Consider the following 12,201-nt stretch of genomic DNA (forward strand, 5'->3'; position numbering starts at 1 on the left):
GTGCCTATATGCAATTATTAAAGTTTTATATTCAGTTATTGAAACATCACCTCATTTTAACATCAAACGGGTGGAAATCTTTCAACTTTGTCATAATGTTTGCTACATTTCTAAAATCACATACATTTAATGTTTTTGAAACAGAGACATTTGTTTATTTTGGATTTAATTTGCGTGTTTAAAGGAAGTACAATGGTATTGACATTTTGCAATTTCCAAAGCTTTAAATGCAGTGGAAATGTGGAAGAAAACATATCACAGTGTTTAAGGTTCTTTTATGGTTACAATAGTCATCCTAATATAAAGTAATGTGAACATTCAGCCATCTTTCACTTGACAGAGAACACAAACAAATAGGCAGCTGCATAGTGTGCAGCCCCTATAAGGTGCAGTGGCCAGGTATAAGGCAATAATCAGCAATTAACAAAGTACTGAAGTAATACAAAATAAGGTGCAGCACCTCAATAGATTGGAAGGCAATGCGAGTTAGATATTGTAGCTCCAGATTTGATTAGTTCAGGCATAGCCCTCCGAGCTGTGGGCCCATCTGGCTCCCCCTACAGCAGCTGAGGAAACGCTGCTCTTCAATACAAACTGCATTTTGAAGCATCTATTTCAATCGGAAAGTGGAAGCTTGCAAAACATGGCAGTAACGTTACTTCCAGCATAGCTAGCCAGTGGTAGCCGACTTTATTCAATGGATCCTAAAATAGATTCAAGATTCAAGATGTTTTTACTGTCATATGCATAGATAGCACACAGTTATTATATACAATTAAAAGCTTATTTAGCTGGGTCCTCCTAACACACAGAATCAGAATAAACTTAAGTATTAAGAAATAGTGATGGCAAATACGGCCGTCAAAGTTCACAACAACAGGTTGTCCTGTGATCTCTATTGCACTACACGCGTTACCCTGTAATTCAAATTAACTAATATACAGAGTCAGAATAACTAACAAAACAAACACCAAGAAATCAACTGATTTCTTAGGAAAATGTAATTTTTTTTTTCAATTTCAGTCCAACTTTAAGAGCTCAGGACTGTCACACATGTCTGTAGATTTTCACCAATCTAAAAGGCAAATTAATTCTATTTCACTTATACATAGTTTGTACGTGTTTAATTGGAATGCCTTTCATTTCATTTAACAGAAAAATCTAAGGTTGACAGTCAAAAGAAATTTAATAGATGCCCAAGCCAGTGGCTATCACTTCACAGTACCGATTCTGTACCTTTGCATTGATCTTTGCTGAAAACAAACACGACATCATAACTGAGATGTGGTGGCCAGGAGGAGCATCTCATGTAAGGAGCTACTGAAGTTGTTGAACAGTACCGCAGCATCCGTCTCACGGCAAGATTTCCACGCCGAGATGGAGACCACAATCCTGGAAGGAAAAAAAGACGTGTGGATATGATTGCAGTTTCTGAAACTGCAGGGAAGTTCTACACAATTTCAAACTTGAAATTAACTTCAAGAAAATCAACAACGAAAAAAAGAAGCTTTGATTTTGGCTTGACCAGCAGCCAATTGTAAATTAACCCTTTGTTTGTATCTGCCCAAAGGATGTAACATTTTGTAGTTACAATTCAACGGGAACCAACGAGAACATACTTTTTGGCTGGTTACACATGCCAGTCTATAGATTAATTTATAGTCTACATATAAATTAACAAATTGAGCTGTTCGGGCAGGATGCACCGTGGCGAGCTCCGGGTGTGTGTATTTGGTGATGTGTATGTCGCTCCCAGGGGGAATTAAAGAGCAGGTAGGAAGCAGACAAATGAGTATTGAAAACGTTTCAATTCAGAATCTACACGTTAACTGATTTACTTTTTTGATCAGCCTTTATAGAAACCACCAATCAAACTATTTAAAACAAACAACAGCGGATAATGATCGGAATTTAAATTGAATAGATATAGCGCTTCAAAAATGTGGCACCAATTAGAGAGTCAATGGAGCACTGCAGTGAAAGGAAGCGTCTCTTATATGTCACGCCATTTTGTGTGTTTATTTCTATTTTTTTATAATTAGTTAGTTAATGAGTGTCGGGCTACCAAAAGCAAAATCAACAAGAAAGCTAAGATCCCAACATTGAATTTTCAACATCATAAATCATGACAGTTGGAGCCACAGATTTTCAAAAGAAGAAAGAGCATTCTGGAAACATGCTGTCTGCCCACCTGTTATCTCTGATACGATAAAAGAAGCCATAGCCATGCTGCACCATGGGAGCCACAGCCCCCAGAACTGTAGTGTAGCCCACCAGACTGGTCGACAGCACAAAGTTACCACCACCACCACTGCAGGAAAAGACACAACTCAGTTACAGGGAGACAGAAAGAACTCCCTAACAATTTACAATCTAATGCAATGTCTTGAGTCTGCTTCATAATTTCTGTATTGCAGTTCAGTTCATCAAACAGAACATTTATCAGAATGTAAAATCCAGAAGTATTTTCTAACCATCCCGTAAAATCTCAAATCTTTCACCACTATCAGATTTGAAAAGGTTAGTAAGAGAACAAATCTGATGAGAAGAATAACCATGAAATGAAAAAAAAACAAAGAAATAAAGGATATTAAAGATCAACATATCGGGATGATTGATTCAATATGCATCCCATTGATGCCACTCACTTCTCCACATTGAGGCATAGAGCTTATTAATTAAACATTGATATCAGATCAGTACTCGGTCTCGGGCGATACCTAAAGTCAAACAATAGTATTCAGAAATAAAGGGATTTCCATACTAAATCAACAATGATGACAGTAGATGAACACATTTACAATAAAATACATGCTTTAGTTACACCTGTGCTTTTCCTGCTATGACAATTTAACTGTATACTTTGAAAAAGGTACTCTAACACCCACATGCACACAAGGATACAACCAGTATGGACAAAAAAACATTGATTAGCTTTGAAGACAGTACCTCCTTTTATAGACGGGGTCCATGAAGAGTTCTGGAGTGGGTCGTCCCTCCTCTTTGGCAATCAGATACAGCCCGAGAAGATGCCGGTCAAAACCTGGTAACGATGTCATAAAATGACAAGTTAGAGCATCTTTAGCTTCTGTGCTTAGAGCGTTTCATAATGAAATAGAATATTTTAGCAGTGTACAATTATGAGCGGGATTTAAATAAAATCCTTTGCATTTGATTGAACCGTTAAATAGACCACACACCTCCCAATAGTCTCTATAGGTTGTAAATTGATTCATGGATGGATGTCATGAGATAAATGGTTGACATTTGTTGGTACTAGCTTACATAAATAAACTTTATATTGGGTTTTACAGGAAGATTATTAAATTTTGATATAAAAATACAAAGACATGTATTATTTTGTAAAACTCATTCCACATATTGTTAGATATCCTTTAGATATCCTTTCGGTCCCACAATGTGTTGAATACAGTTTCTTCTATATTTATATAATTATTTATAATATTCTAAATCATGCATTGTTTATATCCATGTTTGCTTTCGGGCAATCTTCTTCTTCTTTACTGGCTTTTTGGTAAATTATTCAATTTGCTTTGGAAAAGCAGAAAAACAATGCCAAGATGTAAATGGTGCAATCCGAATGCTAGCTTCAAAATGCATCTCTCATCTTCCACTTTGTTTTAGAGAGTGTTTGTATTTTATGGGAACAGTGAAATATAGGAATATCACACAAGTACATATTTGTAAAGTGAGCCAACCTTTTCCTTCCTGGGCTTCAGCCATCAGTTGGTTGTGTTTAAGTATGGCGAGCAGCATGGTTTTCCTCTTGGTATCGATCTGGCAGAAGAATGTTTATGTAACATGTCAAAGAAGAAAAGACTGCTTCCACCTCCATACTGTGTGATTTTTCCACAGTGCAGGGACAGACATGCACACACTCACATCACATGTGGGGTCCATCATGGCGTTACACCAGGTCACAGCCTCCTGGGTGCAGGGTCGCATCGTCTCCGTCCTGCCGTGGTAGAACGTGCGAGTCATTGCAGTCTCATAACAACTTCCTGGCCTGTGAGGAGAAAGAAGAGACAGTCGGGGCCATTCACCTCACATACTTCAAACATCTGTAAATGCATTGCCATATTTAAAACCAGTCTGTACCTTTTGTGCATTTTCTGGTAGGCCAACTGCTTTGCTAGTTGAACAAAGGTGTCTGGATGCAACTTCTTTTGTTTGATGGCTGCTTTTCCAAATGCTGTGAAGGCGTAACACACCATCTGCAGGTCCTGTGTCTATAAAACCAGCGACAGAGTGGACACCAACACAGCTGTAACTATGGACATTTTGCATCAGGCCTTTTTTCTGTAGTTAAATGTTAAATACTGGCTCACCGACTCAAGGTATTGCTGTTTGGCGTCGCGGATGTCACTCTGGACTTTTCCATCGACAGTAAACACCAGCTCTTCAGGACGGGGTACGAGTCTGACTGCGTCTGAGCCCTACAAAGTATAGACATGTGTGAAAAGTGGACGGATACATTCAAATGAATCAAACAAGAACTATTCAAATGTATGTAGAGAATAAATAGGAGTCAATGTTTACCTTCCATTTGCCTTCTGTAACTTTGATTTGCTGGTCCAGATACCAACTCATAGAAACCAGTACCATGCCATCATATGGTGCATGCTGCAAAACAATCTCAGTAAGATTTTTTTGCTTTTGGACAGGAACTTTCCCAGATGAGCAGCATGACCATCTTGATTACAAAAAACGTGTCATACAGGCTGGCGAAAAATGATAAACTCACATCAGAAGAGGTTCCAAAAGTGCCATTTGCGAACGAGAGGGAATTGTACGATTTGTCACCCCAGCGGATGGTGGGATTGCCTGTAAGGGCTTCCAAGGTCAACTGTGTTCAGAATTTCAAAGTCACATAATCAGACACTCAACTCTTTTCTTTTTGAAAACAATAATCTATGTTATGAAATCTTTAGTTATTAAACTTTGTGCAGCGCATACATTTGTGTAGTTCTCTGGAGTGGAGTAGGGCTTCGTTTCATCCAGAGATAAGGCGAACAGGCTGCTCTGGATGGTCTCCAGGATGGTGGCATTGTGTGGATCAATGTTAATTAGATGCTCCCTGGCCTGCAGAGAGAGTAAATGCTGACAGGACTGAAAGTATCCACAAGTATGCTTTTGTGTTATGAGAACTTTTTCACGAATGTGTTTTAGAACTTATTTCCCAAGATGACCACCAAAGTCTCCAAACTTGAGGACCCTTACCAGCGCCCAACGAGTCCTCTCCTCTGAGGTAAGAGCAGCCACTCCGTCTCCCTCTGGCTCTCCCTCACAGCACTCTTTCACATAGCTGAGCTGCCTGTGCGCACATACACAAACAGCAAAGCCCAAGAAGGAGAAAACAAGTTAACTCATTTTTCTTTGAGATCATAGATTACACTAATAGTAAAGTTGAAAGATGGACTAACCAATGAAAAATAATTAACATATTTAAGTGAATATTTAATTAACCTGTTCTTAACAATTTAATTTAAAAAATGGGTTATTTCTATCAGTCAAGTCCTGTGGTGCCGCAACAGGTGTTTTTCTTTAAAACTGTCACTTGATTATTCTATATTTTATAGGACAGCTAAAGATGCTGTGCTTTGTGATTATTGTGGTTAAAATATGTTCTTGCCTCTCTCTCACATCCCTGTTGGGAGGAGCTAAGACACAAGATAAGAGACATGAGGTGCCATGCTACTCAAATGGAGAGAAAGAGAAAGAAACTTATTTGGGATTATTAATGGAATGTCATTTTTTCAAACTGGGTGGTACAATGTAAAACGTTCCTCTACGTTTTCAAAAGTTAAACTCACAATGTGAGCAGGACTTGGCATAACCCTTAAACAGGAAGCTTATTATTTTGAGTGGTGTGTGTACTTGTGTGTATGTCACGACCTCAGTAGTTCTGGAGGAGTGAGGATTTGTCCATCACAGACTGCGTCAAATGTGAAGATCCTTCCACGACATAATACTACCAAATGGGTGGGGCATGGACCCTCACGCTCTGTGGCACAGCATAACATGTACACAACGATGATCTGTCAGCCGAGAAAGTGTGCTAAAGTGTATACAGGGTAAGGTACAGGGTACAGGGAAGATCAAAGATAAGAACCAAGATTATTCTACCTGTCTTGAAGTAGTTACGAATGGTATCCTTCTTTACTCCAGGTATTTTGCAGGTGCTGAACAGCATTTTGAACTGGTCCATATCTAATGGTAGTTTGCCAGATTTCTGGGGAGGCAGCCTTTCCCTAAAATATGCAAGCAAAAGAAAAAACAACACATCACATATATATCTGACTTCTTGTAAAAAGGAGAGGAGCTTCTACTTAACGCACCACAAAAACAGCGCTTGTAAAGAGGTGTCTTACGTGCGGATGAGGTTCCAGTACTGTAGTGTATGCCATGTGCTAATACTGGCCCTCTGCAGTTGAGTTCCCTCTTCAGGGGGCCAGCAGTGCTCCAGGTAGGGCCCCGGACCACCAAAGTTCACATTCAGCTGAGAGGGAATGCGGACCTCCAGATATGCAGAGTCTAACCACCATTCTTCCAGCTAAATAATACAAAATAAAAAAGTAAAACATCCACGACTCCATGATCGATGGCTTGTAACACCAAAACAAGGCACTAAACGCTCCATTACACACCCAGTTCTTCTTGGTCTTGGCTCTTTGCAGAAGTTTCTGGTGCAGCTCTTTGCCAACACCCTCTTGAAATTTCCTCACAATGTCCACTGTAGCCTTAAACTCTTCATCAAATGCAAATGGCTGAACTGATGAAAAACATGGCAATTCAAAAAATGTCAAGAAAGAGCACCAGTTGTGAACATTACGCATATTATGTTGTAAAAGCTGTGGATTTAATTCAGCTAGAAAAATATGTAAAAAATGCTTACATATACAGTTAAAATGAAAACACACAACAATACAAACACAGCATACACAACCAACATAAAACTTGTGTATGCCATTACAATATTAAAAGTTAAAGAACAAATTAGATTAGAAAGAATGAAGGTGTTCTGGGGAGAAGAAGGGTTGCACCGAGGACACAGATAAATCCCCAAAATGTATGTGATGAATATAGATGAATGCCATAGCATAAATTTATCAGCAATGAGCAATAAAGGTCATGTTGAATTTCCTTGAATTACCGTATTTCATCTTGGAAAGAGCTCATTGCAGGGTGGAATATGGACTCCAAAAATGTAAAATGAAAGTATGCTTCAAAAATAATCCGAGGCACACTGTAGCATTTATGCAAAATTAAAATGCTGGTATTTTATATGGCAATGTGTATTTAAAATGACCAACGCCTTGCGACCAACACGTCAGCAGTAGCTTGCACACCTACAGTATGTTGTGTTAGGCCCAATTGGAGTGTCCCCCTTAGGCCTCAAGCCCTGATCTCTCTGGACTTTACTGTTGTCACCTGTTAAATGGTTGAGTGTGAGAGGCTGTGAGGGCTTGAAATGGTGTAAATATGAATGGGACAGCACTTTGCTGCAACATATCACGTTGCCTTGCCTAACGTCAACAAACTATTGTGGGTATTTATTTTATACTTTATGTCTTCCAGGCTCTTTCCTCACGGGATGAGAGGTCATTTAAAATGATCTATTTACTAATTTTTGTCAAAACAGCTTCAATAACAAAACAAAATGTTTGATGAATAAATCTGTGTAATATATATATATATATATATATATATATATATATATATATATATATATATATATATATATATATATATATATACATACATACATACATACATATATATATATATATATAGTATCTGCTTGCATTTCTCTGATTTCATGTGTTTTTATATCCCATCTTTAATACTTAATGTTTTTGAGTAAATTTACTTTGCCGTCTTCTTTGTTTACCTTTTTTTACGTCTCCATGCTTCCACTGGTAACTGTGTGTTAACCTTACATTGCTATGAATTATGGGTAATTCCATTGAGCAAAGTCTGCATCTAATGTTGACTTACAAAAAGGGTTCAAAAAGGGTTCATAATGTCTCCCAGTGTCCTCAAACACTCGACAATTTGACAGTGGGACAGAACTAAACCCTCACGGACTTTGGGGGAACGCGCCTCAAAGTCCGTGAGTCCGTAAGAGTGGAGATTGGGATTGGGCCGTGCACTAATGAGTAGAGTGGGAAGGTGGTTCTGTTTTTGACCAATGTGCAAGCCAATTGGCCAAAAACAGGGAAGTGATACGTCATCAATAGAAAAAAAGAAAGGAGGGGAAGAGAAAATAAAGGAAAGGAAAGGGAATGAAAAAAAAAGTACAGTATTTTCTTGAGTAACGCTAAATATTTGCAGTTTTCATATTTACAAAATCTTAAACAGAACTTGTTACTCGTCTGGTTGTTCGAAGTTACTATCCTACCTGCATTCAGGTACTTTGAAAGGCTCATCTCTAATGACGGGACAGGCAAAGGTGGCAGGCTGCTTTGGTACTGGAACGTCCGCTCTGCCAGAGACTCTGACAAGTTATTATCCATTTTTTCTTCCTGGATAGAGTTCAGACTGGAAACACAAAAACATTGTCCTGAATCAGATGTTTCAGATGTAACATAGACAGGAAAATTAAAACCAAAAAGCAGTCAATTTATGTTCTATGGAACTATTTATTCTTAAGAGAAAAACTAATGTTTCTTTGAAAACATTGACAATAATTACCATGTAAATTGTGCAATTGGCCAATATTTGTTGTGTCCATATATCTACATACTTATATATATGTAGTAATTATTTGTTAAGGCCATTCATACAGATTTACACTAATTCATACATCTAACAGTCACCGATCAGAGTATTGCTCAATCTAGTCTGGTCCACACGTGACCCCCGAGACCGACTCAGGGGTCACGTGAGACCTTCTCAGGGGTCATGTGTGGACCAGCCTATCAGACTAGATGCATACACACTGGACAGGAGTTGTGAACGTCACTTTCACCACAGTCTGTTTAGCATTTAGCATTCACGGTTACCAGTAGTTATCCCTCTGACTGTTACAACAGTTGTATTGTGGAAGATTAAGTCGCTTTAGGCTGTGTTGCTCCCGTGATCTGCACCGACGCGAAGTAACGTTGAGTCTTAAACGCCACACTCCACACTTGCACAGGACTCAAACATTGTTGTTGTAACTTGGCTTAAAGCGCCCACAACCTAACGTCACGTACCTGCTTGCTGAAAGTTGATTTCAGAGTTTTAACGAGCATACGGCGGAGACGAACTTAACTGTTTCTAGTCAGCTAGCGTTAATAGTGGCGAAGCTCTGCTTGTCAACAACAATGTTGGACATGCAATTTCACGTTAAATAGGGTCAACTTGATGTAAAAACGATGTTCCTAGCTTTCCAACGCAGTGCATCGAAATGCTAACCTTATTAATGACGTGTTGACTTGAGCTTCCTGCCTCCACGCGCAGGTATTGTTGTCCGTAGCCCCGCTACCTTTACCCCACTTCACCCCCACGGCACTGTCCCGGAACACCGAAGACCGCACTGCGCATGCGCGGCAAGTGCGGGTGCTACATTTCATATCTGTAAAAGAGGTGAGGCGAACGACCGGAATGGAGACAATGACACTTTAAACTAAAACACTAAGTGTACATTTATAATTATTGGGAAATATTGATGAAAATAATTAATATTGATGAAAAATAATTAAGGTGCAGAAGCTCTCAACAGCAAAGCAAAACAATTATACAGCCATTAATATGGACATCCTTGACCTTTGGTCTCTTTTTTTCATGGTTTGGACTAAACCCAATCAAGCAGAATCCTAAAGAATATCTTAAAAAGTCTTAAAACAATCTCATGTACCCACATTGAAACAGGTTCGCTTGCTGAAATCATTCCTCCTGTTCTTACAGGTCATACAGTCTACTGTTCTGAGCTGCCAGTTTATTAGGTAACCTTCGCTAAAAAATAATGGTGCGATATAATAGCCCTGACAAAGCATATCTTCATTAAGGTTGTAATGTTCAGTTTTTGTTGAGACTGTTTCAGAGATGTGTTGAATCAAATGATAATTTTGGAGGCCATAGTTTGTGTTGCTTGTTGAATTGTATTTATAATTAACAACAAAACAAAAACATTATACAGAGGTTTTATTTCCATGTTTGACAGCATTCAGTTTGTTTTCTTCAGGAATCAAGCTACATATCATAGTGCATGTGTATACTGTATATTACTGTGCACATGGGGATTACAAGAATAAACTACATACATGAGATTAATATTATAAATTATTAGAAAATTATATATTTTTAACCTTAAAATGATACATGTTACTATTCTATATAAAAAAGGACAAATAAATCACAGCACATTTTGAATTACACATAATCCTGCATAATTATGGCCTCCGACATCAGAAGGATACTTGTTATAGAGATAACAACATTTCTTCAGTTATTGAGTTAGTAGACATTTGCTCATTTTTGCATTAATTTTGCCTCTTCAGTTGATTGCAAGCCTTACATGCCATATGTACTGATGAGTTCCTTTGCAAGTGTAATGTAGGCTGACATGGCATCGTCCTTGGATATTCCTGAAAGAATACAATATTTGCGTTAAAAACACCAGTATTAAATTGTTGCTTTTTTGGGGTTACTTTTTACATCTACACACATTTAAAAATTGTTACCATTTCTGGAGTTCCAGGCATCCCACTTGGCTTTTCCTTTCAAATCCATCATTCCCGGTCTATCTACAATTGTGATGGCACACAGTTGACACACATGTTTAGTATTCAGGGAACATTGCATGTAAAGGATTCTGTGTTTCTGCTGCAAGTCATACCGGTGTTAATATCTCCAGCTACTGCCTGCTTATAAAGTCCATACAGGTCCAGCAGCTCCTGGTCCGTAGGCCTCGTCTTCACCTTCTTCACATCCTCTGCCATCTTCTGAAACTCTGCCTGCAGATATTATGAAGTCATTCCCTGTATTTCTGATAAATTATCAGCACATATATCCATGTATTCTGCTCTTTGCCAAGTCTGACAAATAAAACAATTTAATATATGTAGTGCAGCAGAAGTGTGTAGTAATCACAGAATATAAGAGTGTGCATATTAATCAGTGATAAACGACACTGAATAAGAAATCTCAGCATAGTATTCTAGTCATGCTGCAGAGCTCGGGAGACCTATTGTTGCACAAGTTGGAGATAAACAATGGGCTTTTATTCAAGACTCTAGGGCTTTTGTCCCTGAATAATCTACTTTACAAAAGATCTAGGGCATAGCAGTACAGATATTTAGAAACACTTCACACAATTGACAAAAACCTGAAAACCCCTAAAGTCACAGTGTAGATAGTTAGATTATTAAATTATGTTAAATGCAACAAACATCAACCTCTAACTCTTAAGTATTGGTCGAATATTTGTACATCTTCTCAAATAAATTGGAGCCAGATCCTGTAAAGCCTACTACTACTAATAATTTCTTGTTTAGTCATACCATACTGTCAAAGATGGATGACCCGACATTCAGCACATGACATAAATGTCCTGTCGTTACAACCGTTATTCATTTCATAGCGATAATGCATCTCCAGTATACTTCCACTGAAATGGAGAGAAGAGCAGTAAATATTTTACCAGATTAGACATTTTCGCAGATGCAGCAGCGCAGTTCAGATGAATGTATTAATCCTTTCGGCTGGATGTCTCTGATTACAGCACAGCTGATCAATGCATAATCGCCGAGGAGAGGCCTGCAGAGGAGGGCATATAGCTGCGGAGGAGCTGATTGGCTGCATGCCATCCTCACACACGCGCGCGCGCGCACACACACACACACACACACACACACACACACACACACACACACACACGCACACGCACACACACAATAGAGAGAGAGAGAGAGAGAGAGAAAATTAGCAATAATAATAATACATTAAAAAAAGGAAATACTTAAAAGAATAACAATAAAGATACTTCTGTTTTTATTGAGTCCCTTGTCATTGTCGTGAATGTCGCACTGCCGTGGACGCTGGTCGGCGCTATGGATGTTTTGTTTAAATAAAGTTAGTTCCATTCAAACAAAATGGCGGCGCCCTGTGGTCCACCCGTGTTGTTGGCCTGATGGTGTGAACGGAGCAATATAACACTTGTGCCGCATTTGTAATCAGGTAAAGGAACTAAATGCC

General features: G+C 38.7%; 2 protein-coding genes across 2 annotated transcripts; both read right to left on the reverse strand.

Moving 5' to 3' along the window:
- Positions 1–160: 160 nt before the first annotated feature.
- crot (carnitine O-octanoyltransferase) lies at positions 161–9,482 on the reverse strand. The gene is made up of 17 exons (XM_079227856.1): positions 9,421–9,482; positions 8,423–8,562; positions 6,669–6,793; positions 6,393–6,574; positions 6,148–6,272; positions 5,917–6,025; positions 5,242–5,335; positions 4,978–5,103; positions 4,766–4,867; positions 4,561–4,644; positions 4,350–4,457; positions 4,120–4,250; positions 3,904–4,027; positions 3,720–3,798; positions 2,950–3,043; positions 2,192–2,311; positions 161–1,392 (listed from the first exon to the last, which is right to left on the reverse strand). Exons 2-17 carry the CDS (start codon positions 8,535–8,537, stop codon positions 1,272–1,274), a joined length of 1,839 nt encoding a protein of 612 aa, XP_079083982.1. The 5' UTR covers positions 8,538–8,562; positions 9,421–9,482; the 3' UTR covers positions 161–1,271.
- Positions 9,483–10,138: 656 nt separating this feature from the next.
- Positions 10,139–11,756, reverse strand: acbd7 (acyl-CoA binding domain containing 7). Its single transcript, XM_079227088.1, has 4 exons — positions 11,648–11,756; positions 10,844–10,961; positions 10,689–10,751; positions 10,139–10,592 (listed from the first exon to the last, which is right to left on the reverse strand). Exons 1-4 carry the CDS (start codon positions 11,657–11,659, stop codon positions 10,519–10,521), a joined length of 267 nt encoding a protein of 88 aa, XP_079083214.1. The 5' UTR covers positions 11,660–11,756; the 3' UTR covers positions 10,139–10,518.
- Positions 11,757–12,201: the final 445 nt, after the last annotated feature.

The sequence above is a fragment of the Taurulus bubalis genome (genome assembly GCF_910589615.1).
Source record: "Taurulus bubalis genome assembly, chromosome: 12".
In the NCBI taxonomy this organism is placed as follows: domain Eukaryota; kingdom Metazoa; phylum Chordata; class Actinopteri; order Perciformes; family Cottidae; genus Taurulus; species Taurulus bubalis.